Here is a 24,559-nt window from a genome sequence, read left to right on the forward strand (position 1 = left end):
TCATCCCTGATGACCTTTTGGACTTAAGTTACTTCTCAGAAGCACCCTGAGCGGAATGGCACCTGCACAGCTGTCCCCGCTGCTGGCAGGGGCACACAGCCCTGCAGCCATGTGCTGGGAGCACTCCCCCCCCCGCCCCGCCCCCATCCTGAGGTGAGGTGCCTTAATTACATGAATGGGATTTTTTTTTTATTTGACAGTGATTCCAGCTCCTGATTTAAAATGCAATTTAGAAATAATTCCTCTGGAAAATGACACAGACTGACATTTTACTGTGCCTCCTATCTCCCGAAAATTGCTCAGTTACATGTCAGGGTCATTTTATTCTTTTAAAAGGAAACAGATCAAAACAGTTGACTAGCCGTATAGGAGATCCATTCCTTTTATACCCAATGTGTTCCTGAAAACGTCACAAAACCAAATTTCTGAAAATCAAAATGGACATACATGTGAGGCAGATTCTGTTTCAACAGAGATAAGATTATTATTAAAATTCCAAAGTACGTTTCGCTGGTTCTGATGCCTGGCACCTGCTGCCACGGATTAAGAGCCTTTTCCAGGTGGTGGGGTGGGGCTTTCCCTTGTAATCTTGGCTCTGGGGCCTGTGCGAGGTGGGTGTGGTGATTTCATGGCAGGATAGAATCTCTGGAAGCCTTCAGAGCATCTCCATTCCAGAATGTGGTATTGTTTGGATTACAGAGTAACTCGTAATTACAGTCCTTTGTACATTGTACCTGTACCTGTACCTGTACCTTATACCTTGTACCTGTGGAAATGATCTTACCTTTGCCTCTCAGCTCTGGGGGTGACAGCCTCTCCCTCCCGCAGAGCCACGTGAATGGGGATTGTTGTGGCTGCAGAACCCAGCATTTCCAGTCAGAGTCCGAAGGCAGGAATTAAGAGGAGCCAGGACTAGGCAGAACCACTGTCCAACTGAGAATACATCCCCTAGTTTAAAAGGAGAGCTCAGCCAAAAGGAATTCACAAGTAGCAGGTGGTTTTCAGTGGGTAATAAGTTATCATATTTAATGTTTCTCGCTCTCATACTTGCATTGTTTTTACATTTTGGGTGATGTCTGTAGAACTTTAAATTGGTTCCTAAATATTAGGTGTAATTTGAACTTTGAATATAATTTTATCCTAACTATGGCATGTAATTTGATCTCTTTGTTAAATGTGTTTTGTGTCATGTTTTGACTGTTGTTTGTTTTTTACCTTGATTTAGGGCTTTTGACGAATCCCCCTTCCCCTTTTAATCTTTCTTAGCACACAAGACTTGGTTTTATTGTGTGTTTTTTTAAAAAACCAATATAATGGCCAAAACCGGTTTGGCACAGTGGATAGAGCGTCAGCCTGCGGACTGAAAGGTCCCAGGTTCGATTCCGGTCAAGGGCATGTACCTTGGTTGCGGGCACGTCCCCAGTAGGGGGTGTGCAGGAGGCAGCTGATTGATGTCTCTCTCTCATCGATGTTTCTAACTCTCTATCCCTCTCCCTTCCTCTCTGTAAAAAATCAATAAAATATATTTTTTTAAAAAAAGAAAAAAAGAAAAACCAATATAATGGCCTAACATAATTTTTATGAATCTTTAAATATATAAATTTCTAGTTCTATTTTGGTGTATAAGTTTCATCGACGGTCAACATCTCTAAATCTCTTATCAGAACTTCAGTAATTCAGAGAAGTTACATTTGGTGGAAAATGTCCTTAAAATTAGCAGAGTTTTAAAAAATGACCAATAATAGTTAACATTGAATGTTTACTTGGTGGCTGAATCTCATTTCTCACAACCACCTTATGGGGTAGGTAGTGTTACCCACCTTTTTAAACAACAGCAGCAACAGCAAAAACTTGTGGTAAAGAAGTAAGTTGCCCAAGGACAGCACAGCTGTGACGCTGGAACAGAAATCCAGGCAGTCTGCCTCTGGGCGGGGCGCCGACGCCAGTATGGAGTATGCTGCCGGTGGTGTGGCAGCCTAAAAATAACCAGGCAGTAATCCATAGGGGTCTGTGTATAGGCATTTCTACCGTTGCTTTGAATCTTAAGTTTCTGATTATTGGCAACGTTTAGATCACTATGGAGAGAGCCCCTACTCATTCTCTTCTCTGCTCTTCCCCATTCGCACACCTCTGGCCTTGTTTCTGCACAGGCTTCTGATTTTCCATCCACCCCATGACTGCTGATCTTTCTAAGAGTTTCCCCCTCAGTCCTCTCCAATCCTTCAGGAATCCAGTCTTCCTAGGTCACTGAGAGGTCACTGCTGCCTGGGTCTCCACCTGAGAGATTCTGATTTAATTGGTCTGGGCATCAGAATTTTTTGTTTTTTTAAGTCTCCCCTAGTGATTTCCTTGGTGCAGTCAAGGTTGAGAGCAACAGCTCTAGGCTGTTTACCTATGGTGTGGTGGCCTCACCCCGTGGCTTCATTTAATTCTCCATCTGGCCCAGGACACACAATTCATCACTTCATCGTCCTGCCCCACCTCAGGTCAGCCTGCCCTCTGATCTTGAACCCGCCTCACAATTGATAGCTTCTTCACGTTCACAGTCGCGCAGAGGGTGATCGCACAGCCCTGGGGATTAGGACTACTGCACATGCGTGGGCTTGGATCGCAGCGAGGCCCACAGAGTTGTCTGGCGGTACTTCCTGTCTATACTTAGCTCTGCCACCCCTGGCTGGCAGAACCTCTTCTACACCTTCGCCATCCTACCCTCATGCTTGTCGGATTACTGTCACTCCTACTTCACACTGTGGATCCTAATGTGTCACTAATTATTCTGTATTTTCTCTCTTTGCCCTTTGGCTAGCTCTTTCCCCTTACCATATATACTCAAGTATTAAAAGTTAAAAATAATGAGAAATTAGACTGGAAACCCCTTCTCCATCTAGTTAGTCTTTGGCTCTTGTATTCACTGTCAGGTTTCAAGAGAAACTAGTGTTTATTCACTGTTACCACCTCTCACCTCCCATTCATGTACTTCTTAACATATATTTACCTACCTACCCCCGCCCAAAGTGCTCCGAGGTCACCAAGCATACAGTCCAGTAGACATTTTGGTTCACTTTCTTTTTTTAGCCTCATCATGGATATTTTTATTGATTTAAGAGCGAGTGAAGGGGGAAAAGAGAGAAACATCGATGTGAAAAACATCAATTGGTTGCCTCCCGTATGCTCCTGGACTGGGGATCGAACCTGCCACCTAGATATGCTCTGACCTGGAATTGAACCTAGAACTTTTTGGTATATGGGACAATGCTGCAACTAACTGAGCCACCCAGCAGCCAGGGCGACATTTCAGGTCTTGTCTTGACATTCGATATTGTTCTTTCTTGGACCCTTCCAAATTTTCCACTTCTCCGGTCACTCATTCACACTTAATCTCCTTCGTGCATTACTGGTTCTATGATATTAGTGATGCTGATTTGTGGCCACCTGCTAATGGCATGTTATACTTGGGAGAGCTTATGTGTATTTACCAAAAGTAGATGGTTCCAGTATTTTTATCTCTAGACTAAACCATACCTTCTGAGCTCTAGATATCTATTTAGTTACTCTTCATTTACTCAACATTGTTTTTAAAATTGAGAACATACTATGTGTCATTGTTTTGCTGGACCTGGAGAATATAAGGGTAGAAATGGGCATCCATGAGAAGTCCTGTGCAATGTGTGGGTGCAGTAAGCTCAAGTTCACACTGTTCAGGTCATGCAGAACTGTGACCTGAGATACTTAATAAGAATGGGCTTGCCCTAACCGGTTTGGCTCAGTGGATAGAGCGTCGGCCTGCGGACTGAAGGGTCCCGGGTTCGATTCCGGTCAAGGGCATGTACCTGGGTTGCGGGCACATCCCCAGTAGGGGGCGTGCAGGAGGCAGCTGATCGATGTCTCTCTCTCATCGATGTTTCTAACTCTCTATCCCTCTCTCTTCCTCTCTGTAAAAAATCAATAAAATATATTAAAAAAAAAAAAAAAAAAAAAAGAATGGGCTTGAAAAGCAGTAAGCCTTGTCTGGCCCTGTCAGAGCCACTCATAAAACTGGCCCATTCGGAGAACGGTACCACGCAGGCCACTTTCGAGCTATCAGGTTAGTGGTACTGTCCTCAGTTCTCTTCACCACACACCTGGAGAGGGCTTCACTGTTGTTGGCGAGTCAGAAGGAGTCTGAGAAAATTCTGCATGCTTGATAGGAGAAGCTCTTCAAGGGACAGGAGGCATGTCTGTGTTAGCACGTAAAGTAAAATGTCTTCGTGAAGAAGGGGAAGGGAAGAGCGATAGGATCAGCACTGGACTGTTCAGCACTGTTGAAATTATCTTTGTTTTTCATCTAAAACCTTGCTAAGTGCAGTGTGTCAGTGGGCGAGGTTTCTCTGTAGTTGGTCATCGCCACAGGTGCACGTGTAGATACAGCTTAATAGCAGTTAGTGACCATCAGTGGGACCCAGAGATAAAAATTCTCACTCTTCCATGAATTCAGTGTCTTCGTATCTCATTCTCTCTGGCCTGCACCCTGGCTAATTTCTTCAAGACTAGATTCCTGTTCTCCAGTTCTCTTTTATATGGACAGTCTTCTGCTTTACCTGCTGAGTTTCTGATGTCAGCGATCATACTTTTTACCAGACACCGTGTGATCTTTTTCATATATTCATCGTCACAAATGATGGTCTCTCATTGTGTAGTTCAAGCAACACAGGTAGTTTGCATCCTGGGTTCCAAAGCCACGTGGTTAGGTGTTCTCCAGAGAGACTTTTCCTTTCTGTTCCTCTTCGCTCAGTGAGTCCAAAATAGACAGCTTCCCCATCTTTTCTCTGTGGGCCAGTTTTTCCACTTTGCCTTTCACAGATTTCCTGTGAATCTTGTCTCAGGTTTGTCACCATCTCTAGGTCATCAGGGACCAGCAGATGGCCCGGGGCAGGCAGCGTCTGCAGCACTCAACGCCTAGAGGTTTCTCCTTTCTGTCTGGGAGGCTATCCTTATTTTCCTAACGGGACAGTTGTGTATTTAAAGACATGCTTCCAGTGCACTTGTATTTAAAAAGAGGAAGAACAGTATAAAGTTATATGAGGCTTTATATATATGTACATGCTTTGGCTTGCATATCTATACTAATGAAAGGGTAATATGCTAATTAGACCAGACATCTTCTGGACATCCATCTGGACGTCCTTCTGGACAAAGCCACGGTGGCGGGGGCCGAGGCAGAGGCAGTTAGGGGCGATGAGGCCAGCAGGCAGAGGCCGTTAGGGGTGATCAGGCAGTCAGGGGAGCAGTTAGGGGCTATCAGGCAGGCAGGCAGAGTGGTTAGGGGTGATCAAGCAGTCAGGGGAGCAGTTAGGGGCTATCAGGCAGGCAGGCAGGCAGGCAGAGTGGTTAGGGGTGATCAAGCAGTCAGGGGAGCAGTTAGGGGCTATCAGGCAGGCAGGCAGGCAGGCAGAGTGGTTAGGGGTGATCAAGCAGGCAGGCAGGTGAGTGGTTAGGAGCCAGTGGTCCCAGATTGCGAGAGGGATGTCCCCCGAGGGGTCCCGGATTGGAGAGGGTGCAGGCCAGGCTGAGGGAACTCCCCGCCCCCGATGCATGAATTTTGTGCACCGGGCCTCTAGTATATAAAGAAAACCTCTAGAAAGATCAGCAAGACTCTACTAGTGCTAGAGAGGTGGTGGTAGGAATAGGTAGATGGGAGACTTATATTAACTTCTTAATATTTTTTGTGATTTGAACCATGTGGTGGCTATCTTACCAGTTCAATCAATTAAGTATTACTAAACACCCTCCCCTCCCCCGCCCAGTCATCCCCAGCAATCTAGATGTTCTGTACTGGGTGGCTTTCCTCTAGACGTCTAGTCTACTATTTTGTTAGAAATGGAATAGTGGTCATTTTTGTGGCTCTATACATTTCAGCTCATGGTTGAACCTCTATCCAGCCCTCTTGATCAATTCTGTAGATCAATAGTTTCCAATCTATTGGTGGCAAAGGATCAGTCCTTTAAAATTTTTCCCTTCTGTCATGGATTGATAACTTTGATAAACCACAATAAAAATAAATTACTGATCACGTGTTTGGACGGCCTGGCAATGTCAAACTGCTGTAAAAGCTTCTAAGTGCTTTCTCTCTATTTCTTCTTATCACAGACCAATAAAAAGCACCTCGTGCACTGGGCCACACTGGGCAGCACTGCTGCAGCCGTGCTCCACTCACTGTTTTTAGCATGTGGTGGCGTGGCGATGACATCTGTGCACTGTCTTTTAAATGTCTTTCACGTGTAAGTTTTTTTCATTGTAGGTAACCTGTTTTATTTCTGTAAGGATGTGTGTCCGGCCTTACTGAAACAGTAGGTATTTAAGTACTATGGTACCTCTCTGCCTTAATTAGCTGGGAGCAAGCCTGTGGCCGACTGCTCTAGATGGTGGTACTGGTGTATTTCCTGGAGTCATTCATAGATTAATGGTGTATTTCATCCAACCCAAGATGCATTGATGCTGCTGGTGTTTTCTTGGTCTTCTAGAGGTCTCATAGGTTGGTTTTCATGCTACAGAGTTAGGACTCCTATCTATCTGGCTGCCAGCAATTGTAAGATCCCATTGATTTCAGAGAGACTAAAATGTGAAAGAATGTGTCTTAAGGTAGCTTGCAGATGGCTCCATGAATGTTCTAGCCTCTGTGGAGAGTTTGGAGACTTGCTTTCGAGAAGGAGGGAGGCAGCCTTTGGTGGCTTCCCTTGGGAACTTCACCACTCTGCCGAATGGCATCTCATTTCTTTATTGTGATAGCCTGACATGAACTGGGGCACATTCTCTCTTTTCTGGCAGCACGGCTTCCCTCATTAGGAGCCCTGTGCTGCAGTACCCCTGGGATGGGCCAGCCCTGAGAACCTCGACCAACTTATCTGGGAATTGATGACACTGGCATATTTTCCAGTGTCATTAATAGACATTTTTCTCATCACTGAGATTTTTTTTTTCTTACTTTCAACTTGCCCCTGATCCACCCCTACCATTTGCAGCTTGTGAATATTGGGAGTGCTGCAGCTTATCCCGTTTTCTTGCTTGCCGCATGGGTGGCTTGGTACTTCTTTCAATCATGTGTGGTCTGGACCGTTTTCTGGTTATCCTTCCATACTTTTCTGGTGCGGATAGGGATTCACACACACACACACACACACACACACACTGTTTTGATAGTTTTTTGGCCAGTTTGGTGGCAGTGCGGGAGGAAGGGCAGTTAATGTGTGGCCTAACACTGTTCATCCCCTTTTCACCATGTGTTTATTGAATGTCTGCTGTATGCCCAGCATAGTTCTAGACCAGGGGTGGGCAAACTTTTTGACTCGAGGGCCACAATGGGTTCTTAAACTGGACCGGAGGGCTGGAACAAAAGCATGGATGGAGTGTTTGTGTGAACTAATATAAATTCAAAGTAAACATCATTACATAAAAGGGTACGGTCTTTTTTTTTTATTTCAATAGTTTTATTCATTTCAAACATTTTAACAAGAAGAATGTAAACACTAATTATTATAATTTGAAACTTCAAAAAATGGAGGAATCATACCTTATATTGAAGATGGCAAAGGCAAAATAAAATTGCCTAACAAAGGAAAGGTACAAAAGCCTTTCAAATTAAACTTAAATATAATAAAATAATTTAAAACTAAAACAAGTAGAAAAGAACAAAATGTGTAAACAGTAAATTAAACATTTTCTTTAGTGCAACTTCCAAATTATGCCCGGGACGTAGATGTAGATGGCAATGTAGACTGGGTTGAAAGGTTTTTGGTCTTTAAAACATCAACTTCAGTGGGAACAGTGTTGTTGGTCTCCTTTTTAGCTAATGCTCTGATACTGTGCTCTCCAGGGGCATGTCTCCCTATATCACCACAATAATGTGTCTACTCATTCCCAAGGTGATGTCGAGGGACGCGTCCGCGGGCATTACAAGGAGCCTCTGGAAGATTGAGAGGTTGTTCCTTCTACTGAATGGGCGGATATAAATCCGCCCACTCAGAAGAAGGAGCTGTGGCCGTGTTTGCTGACGTTGCCATGTTAACACTGCTGCTGGTGAAGGAGCGGAGGGGAGAGCAAGAGAACCCTCCGCTCTTTCGGCTCCACAGGCCGGATAGAAGAGCCAAACGGGCCGGATCCGGCCTGCGGGCCATAGTTTGCCCACGGCTGATCTAGGTACTGAAAGTACAGCAACCGGCAGCGGTCTTCCGTTCCGGCCTTCGTTGGAGTATTGCTTCTGCTAGTTCTGGTTTTCCTAAACTGGAAGCTTCCCTGGTTCTACTTGCCTTCATTTTCAGAAATCCCTTTAGAAAAAATGTCCATTAAAAATTATTTAACTTGGAATTTGGTAATTCTTGATAACTTGGTGTATGTTATATACAGATTTGGCGCTAATATATTCTCCAGAAATAATGTTTACATTGTTTGCTTTGTAGCCGATTGCACCTCAACAAGAAGGCAACTGACAAACAGCCATATAGCAAGCTCCCCGGTGTGTCTCTTCTGAAACCACTGAAAGGAGTGGATCCCAATCTCATCAACAACTTGGAAACGTTTTTTGAATTAGATTATCCCAAAGTAAGTGTAGTGTTGTCCTCATTAGAAATGGGCTAGGCCATCTTCTCTTCTCTCTCTCTCTCTCTCTCTCTCTCTCTCTCTCTCTCTCTCGGTAAATACATAAAGAGGCATTTTGACACTGTTTAAGGTAAAGGTATGAAGAATTCATGATGATGTCAACCTCAAATTTTATGCTGTAGTGACAGTAGTGACAGGACAGAAATGGCTCACCACCTAAAGTTTGGTCTCCTTCCATCACCATACATTTGACCCTCTTCATCCTCTCCCCCACTCTCTTCCGCTCTGGTAACCACCATACTTTTGACTATATCGATAAGTTTTGTTTGTTCATTTGTTGTTTTGAGTGAAATCCTATGGTTCTTGTCCTTTCCCATCTGACTCGTTGCACTTAACATAATACTCTCAAGACCCATCCATGTTGTTACAAATGGCAATATCTTTTTTTATGGTTGAGTTGTACTTGATCTTTCCTCAAATTGAAAATGCAAAAATTGGCCTTTTATAATTCAGAAAGAATTATATAAATACAATTAATTATAAAATAAGCTTTACAGTAAAAAAAAATGGAAGTTTTTTAAAACCTACAGTATATAAGTAGGAGAATTTATTTCTATGAATGAAAGAATATTTTCATTGGTTACGAATAAATCTCAGAGCAAAGCTAAGAAGAATCGTATAATTTATTCTTGTGAAACCATCTCACATTTCAATTTTTAACCCTCAGCCTACCCTTTCCCACTAAACCATTTTTAAAACCTAATTACAGAATTTCTATATTATAGCTCATGTGAGATGATAGTCATGGAATTTAAATGGTTGCGGAAGTTAGTGTGGGTTTTAATTGTAGAAAGAGTTTTTTAAAATAACTCCAGGAACATACATAGCCATTAATTATGAACATTTGGGATGAATCAGTAATTGACTTCTTATCCTGAATTTTTTTAAAAATTACAATTCAGGATTATCTCAAGAGCTGTAGTTTTCACTTAGTTCTTTTTCCACTTAAATCATGTCATCAGGCATTTAAATTGATTGAAGAGAAAGCTATTTGATACTTTGATCACAGTTTTACTTTCTGATTACAAAAGTATTGTTAGCTGTGTAAATAGAAAATTTAGAAAGCAGAGTGAAAGCACAAAATACCTGCCATCTAAAGGAAAATTTTGATCTCGTGGCATTTTATTTGCTTTTTTAAAAAACAAACACAATGACAATGTTCCACAGAGACTGAAGTTAAACCACTGAAACATCACACAGACCTGAGTGTGAATCGATGAGCCCTTTGTGTCGCCAGCGAGGCAGGTAGTCATGAACTGAACATTCGTGTGACGGCCAGGCCCAATGCACTGTAATAATTTCATTTTTCAGGTGTGAACATTGTTTTAAAAAGTATGGACACATTTTCATTCTGGACATAACTTTTTCCTCTGGTGTTTGATGTGCAACATTATAGGCCATTTGGGAGAACAATAGAACATAAGTTGAAATTCTAAAATTTTATTTAATTTTGGACATGTGCAAGATTTACTACTGGAACTTGTTCTGAATTTCTAGGTTTAAATTTTGGTGAGATTATTACTATACTAATTGCCTTGAAAGATTTCTGTGATTATATGTATTCCTTGATTAAAAATTATTCCTTGGAAAATATATATAAGAATGGAAAAGTGATACAGTTCATTTTTCATGACATTGAGTACTCATTTGGCATCAGCATAGAAGGTATTGGGGAGAGAGTCGGCCAGTAGCAGGAAAACTCAGTAATCTGCACCTAACATGACTGATGGCTTTACTTCAGTGAATTCTGGCCATATGAAGAATTTGCAATTAATGATCAGAGTTATTAACAGAATGAGGCTATGGCATTTATGACTTTTTTTCTTTTCTGCAAATACAGAGTTGGTTTAAAACATTACAAGTCCAGTGCATGTTTGAATTCTTTATTGCCAGTGGTGTAGCTATCCTTGAGAGGAAATGTTTTTAGCCAGTCTTCCAACAAAGAATTGAAGGTCGAAAATAGAATCACTATTTATCACTATCAAAAGATGAAGCATAGTATATGTAATAAAACTACTAAGTCAGAAAGATCAGGGGTCTTTTAAATAAATTTCAAAAACTGTATAAATTACCTACTTCTTAAAAATAGGTAAGTATTTAGTATTGTCAAAACTTTGAATTCAGAGTGGTTCTCTTGCAAAACATTTCCTGACTGGCATTGTCTTTTACTCAAAAGCTGCCCTAAGGGGTGAGTTCTGGGAGGGGTGATCAGTGGGGAAAAAACAACAACAAAGCGGACATCTGTAATACTTTCAACAATAAAGATAAATTTTAAAAAACTAAAAAATAAATATATATATATATTTAAAAAAAAAAAAAAAAAAAAAGGCTGCCCGCCCTGACCAGTTTGGCTCAGTGGATGGAGCACCGACCTTCGGACTCAAGGGTCCCGGGTTCGATTCCGGTCAAGGGCATGTACCTTGGTTGCGGGCACATCCCCATTGTGGGGTGTGCAGGAGGCAGCTGATTGATGTTTCTCTCTCATTGATGTTTCTAACTCTCTCCCTCTCCCTTCCTCTCTGTAAAAAATCAATAAAAATATATTTTAAAAAATAAATAAATAAATAAAGGCTGCCCTAGGGTAAGTGCCTTAGCTTAACAAATACATTCATTGCCTACTCTGCACCAGGGAATGTTCTAGGCATTGGGGGTCTAAGTATATTCTTTCCCCGAATGATCCTATATAACAAAGAGCTATTATGCTAATTAGACCGAATAGGGCCAAGCCCCTTGCACGAATTTTGTGCATCGGGCCTCTAGTCTACTATAATCCAGATGTCATCAGAAGATTTTTCTGTAAACATGATGTTTAGTTATTTATAAATAATTCAAGATATTCCTATCCATTATGTAATATAATTGATTAATATATATTAAAATATTTTTATATTTAAAAGGATATTTTATGTTATTTACTGTAGTTAAAACTTTGCATTCCTAATGCTGATAGGGCTAAATCAATGAGGAAATTTTTTCTAATATTATTTACATATCTACATCTAATATTTTATTAAGATTACTTTTTAATCAGAAAGAAAAATAGCATTCATGATTATTGCAGTTTCAGATATTTTTTTCTTAAATATCAAAGGGATGAGTCACAATTTGTGGGGTTTTTATACCTCTTGTTCTTTAGTTCTCTCACTGTTTGAAAAAAGGGGGGGAATTAGTCAGGTTAGCTATTTGTAAAGCAGCCTTAGTAAAGATTTGATGGAGGCTAACCTCATTTAAAGTATTCTGGGGTTTAATTCTAGATCTCATGTCTTCATGCTGTATCCATTTATGTGGAATTTACTTATATCACTTTCAGATGTGTGAAGTAAATGTTTTCTTTCTCCATAAAATAGAATGTTTTTAATAAACACTGTATTTTGTATTAGCCAAGAAAGTCTGTAATCAATAAATGTTTGGTCAAACTGTGAAGACACAGATGTGTGATTATCATAGTTGAAAACTGAAGGTTCCTGGTTAAATCTGATACTTTAGATAACACTTGGAATGCTACCTCCAATTGGATATGATTTTTCAATATCAGAAACAATTAAGCAAAAGTTGTGTTTTATAATAAAAGTCTGAACATTTTCTTGATAATATGAATTGAGTTTTATTTGCACCAAGGCTAATTAAAAGGTAAACCTTGAATTTGAACGAAGGTAAATTATATGTACTCCCTTACTTACATTAATACCATATAATTCTCAAAAATGTTTGCTGTAACCTAGCATAGCTTTTTTTTTCTTCCCATTGAGTACATTTCTAGTATTATATTTTACAAAGTTTTCTCCTGCTGGGGAAAAAGGCTAAAGTTAGCCTTTTAATTCTATTTTATGGAATTGCATTGCTTATAAATATTTCCTTTCACTATATTCACTCATATCTGCCAAAAAGCATAAATCATAAAAACGTTAAGGAAATTATGCTATGTTTGCAAAAACAACTCTTTAGAGCAAGCCTGGCTGAGCAGCTCACTGTAGTAGGAAAGCTAACTGTCACTATTACCCTTTAGAAAGTCACTTAACCTTTCTAACCTTCATTGTTAAGGTCAATACCTTTTGGCAGCTCAGCCAAACATTGTTTTGAAAGTCAAGTTAGGATGATGGCTGACACTTTATAGAACTCAGAGTCAACCCTTTGGGAAGTCTTAGGGGTGTAGCAAGAGGGGGGCCTTCCCCTTCTCAGATTTTTATCTGATCTCTGGAAACTAGGTAGCTGTACAGTTGGTTTCAGTACTTCTTGAGTGGCAATTTGGTCAGTGTTAAAGGTAGATATTGCATAGAATGTATGAAAAAACATTTACTTCACTTGAAAAATAAATCTTAACCTATTACTTTCTTCATAGACCTTAGTCCTGTCTCTTTTGTGCTCAAACCACTAATTTCTATACTGCCAATTTTTGCTGAGATACTATATATTGAGCAAACTGTAATTATTATGCTCAAGGGCACTGTAAACATTTTATTTCCACTTTTTACTTGTGTTTGCTTATCAATGGAAGTAAATAAAATAATTCTTCCCTTTACACGAGTTAGCCCCTGTATTTCATACAGCTTTGTTATTTTTTCATGGAAATCATTAACCTCCCTTTTTTTGCTTCAAAATGTCCAACCTATTTCAGAAAGAGGATTAGTAGGAAATTTGTCATTGAGTCAGCATGAATTTATCACCACTTTTTTTTTTTTTTTAAATATATTTTATTGATGTTTCACAGAGAGGAAGGGAGAGGTATAGAGAGCCAGAAACATCGATGAGAGAGAAACATCGATCAGCTGCCTCCTGCACACCTCCCACTGGAGATGTGCCCACAACCAAGGTACATGCCCTTGACCGGAATCGAACCTGGGACCCCTCAGTCCGCAGGCCGACGCTCCTTCCACTGAGCCAAACTGGCTTCGGCTTATCACCACTTTTGAAAAAACATCCCACAAAAATACTAAAGTAACATCTTTGTATGTGGAAGCAAACATTTTTTTTTTTAATTTAGTAGTTTACTAAATGGTAACTTAGAGCTCAAGATTTTATAAACATGTCACCCCAGAGATTCTGATTCAGAAATCTAAGAATAGGGCCCGGTATTCCCTTTTTAAAGCACACATACCAGGGTAACTTTGACACAGTCAGTTAAGTGCTAAGAAATTACTTCCTTACTTTACTATCAAAGAGTAAACATAGCACTGAGAGAAAAAAAAAATCCTGAGTATTTTCATAGGTAAAAGGTAAGCATTCACCCTGGCTGGTGTGGCTCAGTTGACTGAGCTTCGTCCCATGCACCAGGAGGTCCCTGGTTTGATTCAGGGTCAGGGCACATGCCCAAGTTACGGGCTGGATCCCAGTGAGGGGTGTGCAGGAGGTAGCCTCTCTCTCTCTCTCTCTCTCTCTCTCTCTCTCTCTCTCTCTCTCTCTCACCAATAAAAACATTTTTTTTAGAAAGGCTAAGCATTTTTTTCAAGATGATACATTTTGAATCAAACTATTTTATTTTAAAAAGTTATTATATATTAAGTTCAGAGACAAAGCTCTAGAGAATGGAAGCTGTGTTTATTTGGTTTGCTTTCCACGTTGCTTTTTACACTGCTGGGCACTGTGTGAACATGTAGTAAATCTTCGTGATGGAGGGCATGGAGAAGCTTGAGATCTGATCTGATTATTAGGCCGTGCCTCTCTGGGAACGGCAAGAGTTCAACTGTGGACGCCGCCAATCTCTCCATTCTCCCTTCTGCTTGCACACAGGCCCTGTTCTGGGGAAGCTGCTCTGATTCTCAGCCAGCACTTAGTATCATAAGTGCTTGCATCCGTTATGAATACTCTCTTAACTTTTAAACTTTGTGTGTACAATTGCTTGATTTTCTTAATGCTTTTTGATCAATCAGTAAATACTACTAAGTGCTTCTTTTTGTAAAGAGGTTAACTTACATAAAGTGTGTTCTTTGGCTAGTATGAAGTACTCCTTTGTGTACAAGATCATGACGATCCAGCCATTGATGTATGTAAGAAGCTTCTTGGAAAATATCCAAATGTCGATGCCAGATTGTTTATAGGTAAGCTACGAATTCTCCCAAAAACCATTTTGCTATAATAGTATTAGATGGCAGTAATCTTGGCTTTAAACTATTGATTAAGATGTCAGCCACCCATTGAAGTTATTGGCATGCTTGCTTTATGCATATTTATTGGAGTGGCAAAAGGTGTTTATATTCTTATGAGAAAACTTGAGTTATAAACACAAAGGTGTTTTTTTTTTATATCTGGAATTAACAAAATAACAATAATCCCAAATTATGATTAACTCATCAGTCAGATGTAAGAATCTGCTATTTTGCTTCTTTAATATTTTCACCGTGTGGCCTTTATGTATCTCCTTCTTTGTAATTGGGAGTTTGCATTGAATTCACTTTTATTTTATTGCAAAAGGAATATTTTCCCAAAAGCTTGTGTGTAGGCTTATTCTAAAGACTTTTGTAGAGGTATATTTTCCGATACATATTGATTCATGCTTACTATTTTTAAAATATATATATATCTCTATTGACTTCAGAGAGAAAGGGAAAGGGAGAGAGAGATAGAAACATCAATGATGAGAGAGAATCATTGATCAGCGGCCTCCTGCACGCCACCCCATTGGGGATTTAGCGTGCAACGGGGCATGTGCCCCAACTGGGAATCAAACCATGACCTCCTGGTTCATAGGTCAATGCTCAACCACTGAGCGACACCGGCCAGGCCATGCTTACTATTAATATAAGAACTTACGAACTAGAAAGCTGAAACTAATAAAACTTTAAAGATAAATGATATAATTCCCTCTTGAGAATGAACAGTTTTTTTTCTAACTATATCATTGTAAATAAGAAATGTAAAACAATGTTAAAGTATGTTCATTTAAATTATTAAATGTGCAAATACTTTTTATTTCTCTCTACCATGTGTCTGTATAATAGAAAATATTTTCAGTGTTGAATGAATTTTTCATTGCTGTGCCTTTACATTTTTAGGTGGCAAAAAGGTTGGCATTAATCCTAAAATTAATAATCTAATGCCAGGATATGAAGTTGCAAAGTATGATCTTATCTGGATTTGTGATAGTGGAATAAGAGGTGAGGCTTTTCTTATTTATTTTATAAAACTATTTATTTGATGATAAAATGCCAAAGGCAGTCTGAAAATAAATTTAACCCTTTTTATTAGCCTAATGAAATAATTCATTTTATCATTATTTTATGGTAATGTGTCAAGTTACACTAAGATTTTGATTTTTTTTATGCTAACCTAGAACGTTACACGTATAAAAATGTTTTCATCTTGAGAAAATTTCAGCTGTTAAAAAAATACAGTTGTGGTCCATTATACATTCTATAAACTTTCTCACAGCTGTAAATTTCCCCTTGTTCATGTGACACTTTTACTTTGATCTGTTCGTGGCACACATAACCACACTATCTCACACAAAGGGACAGAAATTATAGATGTTTTACTAGAATACATTTAGGGCTTTTCACTTAGATGATTTTAACAGGAAGCCTTTTATACACTGAAATTTTAATTTACAGCTTTAAATGTTTATACTTACTGAAATTTCAGAGTTCTGTAATAGTCTATTGCATTCTAATTACCTCGGGTTTCTCAACCTCAAAACTATCGATGTCCGGGCTGGATAATTTCTTGTTGCTGAGGCTGTTCAGCAGCATCCCAGGCCTCCACCTACGGGATGCCAGGGGCACCCCTGTCAGGGTGACACCCAGAAATGTTTCCAGATAATGCCAGGTGTCCCTGGGTGGCAGCAGGCCAGAACTGCTGCCTTAGATGATTCGTATTTAAGTCCAGTGTGGCACTCCGAATAAGTCGGGATCATTACATATCTATCAGAGACTATGTTCATCACATTTACTACCTAAAGTTATATACGATCATGAATTTGTTATGTTTCCAGTGCACAAATCTCTGTCAAGTATAATCTTACTTGATTCCTAGCAGCAGTTTTATGAAATAGGACACCTCATACCCTCCTAGAAAGTGTAGGCTCATTTCCTGTGGTTGGAGAATGGAGGAGGCGGCCTTTGACCTCTACCCCTGTAGCTTTTGACTAGGACACATTGTCCATTACTCCAGTTTGGAGGATCTGAAACGGGAGTAGTTAAGGTTTTCCAGGTATATCCATATTAGGTATATAATGGCCTAACGATGTATAAAGTAAATTAGCTTATTGTAAATTATGCCTTTTTGAAATTTTGTATTCTACTCAGAAAAGGGATTGAGATTCCTTTAATACAGTGGTTCTCAACCTTTGTAATGCCGCGACCCTTTAGTACAGTTCCTCCTGTTGTGGTGACCCCCAACCATAAAATTATTTTCGTTGCTACTTCATAACTGTAATTTTGCTACTGTTAATGAATCGTAAATATCTGTGTTTTCCGATGGTCTTAGGTGACCCTGCTAGCGGTTCTCAACCTGTGAGTTGCGACCCACAGGTTGAGAACCGCTGCTGTAGAGCCTAAGACCATCGGAAAACACAGATATTTACATTACAATTCATAACAGTAGCAAAATTACAGTTATGAAGGAGCAACGAACATAATTTTATGGTTGGGGGTCACCACAACATGAGGAACTGTATTAAAGGGTCGTGGCATTGGAAAGGTTGAAAACCACGGCTTTAATAGATCCAAATGTAAAAAAGCATTTAGTTGTTTTTTTAGTAATTTAATAACTCACAGAATATATTTTACATGAGTGGGCATTTTACTAAGAAGAGTGTTTTTCTCTCCCCTCGCCACCTTCTTGTCTGTGTTCCGTAGTGCTTCCAGACACACTCACTGACATGGTTAACCAAATGACAGAGCACGTAGGACTGGTTCACGGGCTGCCTTATGTAGCTGACAGACTGGGCTTTGCCGCCACATTGGAACAGGTGGGTATGATGCTCGTAAACAATGTCCTTGTTGTCGGATTCCTGCTCGCCCAGCAGCTTGAGACTCTTCAGAGAGATGGGATGACATTTTGGGCAGGACTAATTGTCCGCTAATTGACTTTTTGTTTAGTAAACTCTCGGTTCCTTCGAAATAAAATACGTTTTATTCTTATATGCCACATTGTGTTCCTGTTTTAGAAGTGTCCAAGTTGATTTATGTCAGGGATAAGCACCTCCCATTTTGCACCAACCCCCGCAGTTTAGGTTTAATCTACCAGACTTAGAATGAATGAAAATAGGCCAGAGGATTTACTCCATTTTATAAAGAAATCTGTAGAGCCTCCAACTAGTCCATAGTCCCACCCCATTCCTCAGACCTCACGTAATAACTGCCTATGGAATTAAGATGTATATTTCTGGTCTTAGAAGTTTGGTCCTACTCAGAACCACAAAGGGCTTCATTATAGTCTGGTTATGGGCTAGGTAGCAAGAATCATATCCTTAATTGCCCTGATAATTCCCCGCTCCATGCTGTGTATGTAACTCTTGCCATTGAGAAAGATCGCTGCTCTCTATTTCAAGCGAATTAGAAGACGTAGCGTATCTCAGACGCAAATAATCAGTAGGGTTTTATGTATAATAAGTAGGGCAATGACCATTTTATTCTACCATTAATTTAATAGCTTGCATATCTCGTGACTTCACAGCTATCTAGGGAAAGGGCAGTAAAATGGGAAACAGAATTTTAGTGTCTTCCCTGATTATGAAAAATAAGTTGAAAAATGAAATTGGGGAAATTGAGAAGCTCAGTGACTCGGGGGCAGGAAGCAGCCAGCTATAAAAGGATACAAGAAAAGGAGTTAAATCATCCTGTAGGTTGATAGAACTATAGGTGGTGTTTGTATATGTATTCATACATGTATACACATACATATATTCACATATATATATACATATATATATGTGTGTGTGTGTGTGTGTGTGTGTGTGTGTGTGTGTATAATTATATGAACATTCTGAAAGCAGGATGATAAATATTTCATTTTTATATATAACAATGAGTAATATTTTTACCTGTCTTATTTTATATCTAAATTAAGTTTTATTTGGATAAATCTTTGAATCTTGCCGTTTTAGGGAAGATAACTTTTGAGAATAGAATATACTTTTCCCTGATGAACAAAATAGGTCCAGAGACATGGAGGCATGGAACAGACTAACAGATCTCAGAGGGAAGGGAGTGGTGGGGGAGGAGATTAACCAAAGAACTTACATGCATAATATGCACAGCCCATGGACAGAGACAGTAGTGTGATGAAGGCCTGGGGTGGGGTGCGAGTCAGGTGGAGGAGTCAGAGGGGAAAAATGGGGGACATCTGTAATACTTTCAACAATACAAATAAATTTTAAAAAAGAGAAGTAATAAGATAATAGCAAGAGTAGTCAACCAATAAAATTACTGACTGCCTGGTATATGTAAACATTATTTTATACCAATTTTTATTCAGGTAATTTGTATAAGAATATGATATTCACTCAGTCATACTTAAAGGAAACTCATTAGAAATACGAGTTTATAAACACCATACATAAAATTCTAATTGTATACATGTGTTTCTGGGTTGTTTTTTCGGCAGGTATATTTTGGAACTTCTCATCCGAGGTCCTATATCTCTGCCCATGTAACTGGTTTCAAATGTGTAACAGGAATGTCTTGTTTAATGAGAAAGGATGTGTTAGACCAAGCAGGAGGGCTTATAGCTTTTGCTCAATACATTGCTGAAGATTACTTTATGGCCAAAGCAATAGCTGACCGGTAAGAAAACTAAATTACCTTAGGCTACAGTGTGCTTAGTACCTAACTTCTGTTGGTTTATTCTATTTGTTAAAACCATGGATTAAGAACTCTTTGTTTTTGCTAGTGAATACAGAATAGGTTAATATTTTTAGAAAGTAATTTCTACAAATTCATAGATGTTAGAAGACATAAATGAAGACATAAATATTCTCATTCATCTACATTCTTCAGATTAATGAGGTTTGAAGTGATTAAAAGGAAGTTTCTTTGTAATTGTGAGTGTTCATTATTATGGGTGTATATTTCTGTGTGTTTTAGAAGAATTAAAAATATCAGTGTAGTCATAAGCCAGTAGGTGAAAATTCAGAGGACATTATTTCAAATTTTGAAATTTTCAGATTATTTGGGATTTTGCTAAGAAGCCAACTAATGGTTCACATGATTGACTTAACATTTCCCTATCACAAAATAATACTGTTTGCTATTAAAGGGGATCCTTGTCTTGTGTGAGAATTTACTAAAGAAGCCGAAACCGGTTTGGCTCAGTGGATAGAGCGTCGGCCTGCGGACTGAAGGGTCCCAGGTTCGATTCCGGTCAAGGGCACGTACCTTGGTTGTGGGCACATCCCCAGTGGGGAGTGTGCAGGAGGCAGCTGATCAATGTTTCTCTCTCATCGATGTTTCTAACTCTCTATCCCTCTTCCTTCCTCTCTGTAAAATATCAATAAAATATATTTTAAAAAAAAATTACTAAAGAAGTGGTTTTAAAAATTGAAGTATGGTTTTAAAATTTTCTCATGAATGGTATTCATGTTGTTTTATGGTTTCATAGTGTTTCGCAAGAGATATGTAATGTCACTTTTTGTTTACATTTCTTGTTGAATACACACACACACACACATCACCCTTCCCCACCCCTTTTTGGTTAGTAGTGACAGAGACTAAACTTTCTTCTTTTTTTTTTTTTAATTTAAATTATTTATTGTTTAATGTATTACATATGTCTCCTTTTTCCCCCATGAACCTCTCCCTGGCCGTTCCCACCTAAACTTCCTTTTTCTTAAAATATATTTTATTGATTTCAGAGAGGAAGGGAGAGGGAGCAAGAGATAGAAACATCAATGATGAGAGAGAATCATTGATCGGCTGACTCCTGCAAGTCCCACACTGGGGATCGAGTCCTCAACCTGGGCATGTACCCTGACCGGAAATCGAACCGAACCTCCTGTTTCATAGGTCAACGCTCAACCACTGGGCCAGAGACTAAACTATTAAATACAGATCCCATTCCATTTAGAACTTTGAGAATGCCTGTAGTTTAAGTTTCTTAAGTTGTAAACTGAGGGGTTGTAGCTTCTTCCGGCCCTTAGATGGTGCTATCGGGAGCCCACGTAACTGCTAAAACATCCGTATGATGTGCCCGAAGGGGGGTGCTAATCCTGAGCACTAGGCTCTCTCTGTGACTCTCTACAGTGATGATTAAAGCATTGCCCGTCACACTTGCATGTGTCCATCATCACAGCTCAACTGTCTTAATTTTCAGAGGTTGGAGGTTTGCGATGTCCACTCAAGTTGCCATGCAAAACTCTGGCTCATATTCAATTTCTCAGTTTCAATCCAGAATGATCAGGTGAGTCAGTTGCTTTCTTCTTTTTATACTTTGTTTAAAATGGGGGGGAGGGGAGTGATTTTTATGTGGTACAACTTGGTTTAAAAATAAATCTAAAAGTCAGATTTTTCAGTTCCAGAAAAGAAAGTTTAGCTTTTTTTAAAAATTAATTTAATGTCTACATATATTTTCGTCACTGTGTTACACTGAAAGCATTCAAAAAAGGAAATGTTGAGACTGGATTTTTTTATGTGCTCATCTTTATTTTATACACTTTGAATTTTTATAATCATTATTCATTAGAGTACTAGTATAGACCATACAAATGAATTTCTGTCCTTTTTATATGCTAAATAAAAATAGAAGAGATTCATTAAATACTCTTTGAAGAGGTGGGCCTTGATATAACATGGTAAAGAACTGATTATTTTAGGGGGAAATGGATTAGTCTTGTAACCAAGCTATTGTTTAAAGAAAATCCTTTTATTTTTTAGGTGGACCAAATTACGAATTAACATGCTTCCTGCTACAATAATTTGTGAGCCGATTTCAGAATGCTTTGTTGCCAGTTTAATTATTGGATGGGCAGCCCACCATGTATTCAGATGGGATATTATGGTATTTTTTATGTGTCATTGCCTGGCATGGTTTATATTTGACTACATTCAACTCAGGGGTGTCCAGGTATGTGGATAGGTATGAAAAGATTGGCAGTCATTTCATGGAACTAAAACTTTTTAATTTAGCCCTGACCGGTGGCTCTGTTGATGGGAGCATTATCCTGTGTACGCCAAAAGGTGGCAGGTTCGATTCCTAGTCAGAGCACATACTTGGGTTTCAGGTTCAATCCCTGGTCAGGGCATGTGCAGGAGGCAGCCAACCCATGTTTCTCTCTCAGACTAAATCAATAAAAACGTGTCTTTGCATGAGAATTTTAAAAAAACAAACCACTTTTTAATTTATTGAAGGTAGAAAAGATCAGATAGCTTCCCATTGAAGATTAATATCAAGTTTAAACATTCCTTTTGTTGGTGGAATGTGGACCCAAAACTCAACTTGATTTTCAGCTTTCAGTTGTTATGCGGGCACTGTTATTAGGGCTCAAAGAAAAATAGCAATGATGTTAAATTAAAACGTTTTCACTCAATATATTAGGCTAGCAATTTTTTAATGCTTCTTATTTACTCACTAGAGGCCCGGTGCACGGATTCGTACACCAGTGGGGCCCCTCGGCCTGGCCTACGCCCTCTCACAATCTGGGACCCCTCGGGGGATGTTGGACTGCCAGTTCCAGCCCGGTCCCCGCAGGTCCCTGCAGACCAGGCTGAGGGACCCCACTCGTGCACGAATCTGTGCACCAGGCCTCTAGTATGCATAAGATCTTTGGTTAATCTCTTCCCGCCCTCTCCCCTCCTCCCTTCCCTCAGATTCATCAGTCTGTTCCATGTTTCCATGCCTGTGCATTGACCATCTGCCCCCTGGTGGTCAGTGCACATCATAGCTACTGGTTGAACTGTCACTTAGGCTTTTATATACACTGAGTGGCCAGATTATTATAATCACCCGGTGCATGAATTCGTGCATGGATGGGGTCCGGCCAGCCTGGCCAGGGAGAGGGGACATGGGCGGTTGGCTGGCCTGCCTGGTGGTCGAACTCCTGGTCGAGGAGACAATTTGCATATTAGCCTTTTATTATATAGGATATACACTGAGTGGCCAGATTATTATGCGTTCAGAGATCATAATAATCTGGCCACTCAATGTATATAGATGATTAAAATTTTTATTATATTTTTTAATCCTCACCCCATGTATGAGGATATTTTTAAAAATATATTTTTATTGATTTCAGAGAGGAAGGGAGAGGGAGAAAGAGATAGAAACATCAATGATGAGAGAGAATCATTGATCAGCTGCCTGCTGCACACCCCCTACTGGGGATGGAGCCCACAACCCGGGCATGTGCCCTGACCAGGAATTGAACCGTAACCTCCAGGTTCATAGGTCAACACTCAACCCTAAGCCACGCCAGTCGGATATTTTTTCCATTGATTTTTAGAGAGAGTGGAAAGGAGGGGAAGAGCTACAGAGAGAGAAACATCTATGTGAGAGAGATACATCATCGATTGGTGATTGGTTGACTCCCTCACACACCCCCACCGGCCGGCATTGAACCTGAAACTGACTTACGTGCCCTTGAACCCGCAACCCTTCAGTCCTTGCCTCTAACCACTGAGCAACCAGCCAGGGCAACATTTTTTTTTACCATTATAATGTTGCATGACAGTTATCTTAAGAAACAGATTTTATTTTTTTTAAAAAGACTTGATTTTTGTGTAGTATACTTAAAAGTGTGAATTCAAAAATGTTTACTTTTTAACTGTTTCTTTAGTCTGGTAGTAAATCACTTCTTTTTTTCTTTTTAATTCTAGGGTGGCACACTGTGTTTTTCAAAACTTGATTATGCCGTAGCTTGGTTCATCCGTGAATCCATGACAATATACATTTTTTTGTCGGCATTATGGGACCCTACGATAAGCTGGAGAACTGGCCGCTACAGGTTGCGCTGTGGGGGCACCGCAGAGGAAATCCTAGATGTATAACTACAGCTTAGTGACTGTACATACAGGGGGAAAGGAAGTATTATAAATTATGTTTATATAAATGCTTTTAAAGATCTACCTTCAGTAGTTTTATCACATGTATGTTTTGGTATCTGTTCTTTAATTTATTTTTTGCATGGCACTTGCATCTGTGAGGAAAAAAAAAAAAAACACATCTGTAGTCTTGGCCAAATGGTATACATTATTTTGTGGAAGTAGAGAATCAAGAGAATTGGTTCTAGGAACCTGGGTTTGGTTTTTGTTGTTTTTTTAAGTATATATATATATATATATATGTGTGTGTGTGTGTGTGTGTGTGTGTGTGTGTGTATGTGTGTATGTATATATGTGTGTGTATATATACATATATACACACATATATGTATGTATATATACACACACACACATATATATATATAAATGCTCTGCAGCAAACACTGACAGTATCCTTCAGTAGAGAAAGTTTCTTACTTGGGAGTACACTCTTCGAATATTTATGGAATGGCAGCAGCTTTGTTTTGGGGTTCAGAAGAGACTAAAGTGAATGGTATTCCGCAGTGGACAATCCACAGTGAGGTACTAACGGGAAACTTTCATGCTTTATGCCTACCTCTCGTAGCTGTTGCAGAGCAGCTAAAAATGTAACAAGGTAGCCAGGCCTTGCAAAAACAAACGGAAAAAAACTTTACAAAATAATAATAACGAGCGAGCTGGAGTCTAGTATTTCTACAAATCTGTGAGGAAGATTTTTTTTTTTTTTTTTTTTTTTTTTTTTTTTGGTGTCACTGCAATGAACCCAAAGTGGTTAAGTTTGGTTTTTAATCATAGCCATGTATCGAAGGCATCTTTTTGACCCAACTCCTGTTGGTTCTGTCTTGAACCATTGTTAATCACTGTGCTGGTAACCCTTTTCTTCCCTGCCCCTCACCTGACCCACCCCATCTTTCCTTAACCATTTGGGGCGGGGTGGGGTGTAGGGGGGCGTGTTTTAAGTGTGAGTGGATGTTTTGATAGTT

General features: G+C 39.5%; 1 protein-coding gene across 2 annotated transcripts in view; it reads left to right on the top strand.

Annotated features, from left to right (window-relative positions):
• Positions 1-23,700, top strand: part of UGCG (UDP-glucose ceramide glucosyltransferase) — a 37,115-nt gene extending 13,415 nt beyond the window's left edge. For both annotated transcript variants that reach the window (XM_080671435.1, XM_080671436.1), the window contains exons 2-9: positions 8,433-8,574; positions 14,564-14,666; positions 15,621-15,722; positions 17,421-17,533; positions 19,171-19,349; positions 20,875-20,961; positions 21,435-21,624; positions 23,373-23,700. In XM_080671435.1, coding sequence (XP_080527561.1) covers positions 8,433-8,574; positions 14,564-14,666; positions 15,621-15,722; positions 17,421-17,533; positions 19,171-19,349; positions 20,875-20,961; positions 21,435-21,624; positions 23,373-23,543 — 1,087 coding nt within the window. In that variant the 3' untranslated portion in view covers positions 23,544-23,700. The remainder of the gene's footprint in view (positions 1-8,432; positions 8,575-14,563; positions 14,667-15,620; positions 15,723-17,420; positions 17,534-19,170; positions 19,350-20,874; positions 20,962-21,434; positions 21,625-23,372) is intronic.
• Positions 23,701-24,559: the final 859 nt, after the last annotated feature.

This window comes from Plecotus auritus (assembly GCF_963455305.1).
Source record: "Plecotus auritus genome assembly, chromosome: 5".
Taxonomy (NCBI): domain Eukaryota; kingdom Metazoa; phylum Chordata; class Mammalia; order Chiroptera; family Vespertilionidae; genus Plecotus; species Plecotus auritus.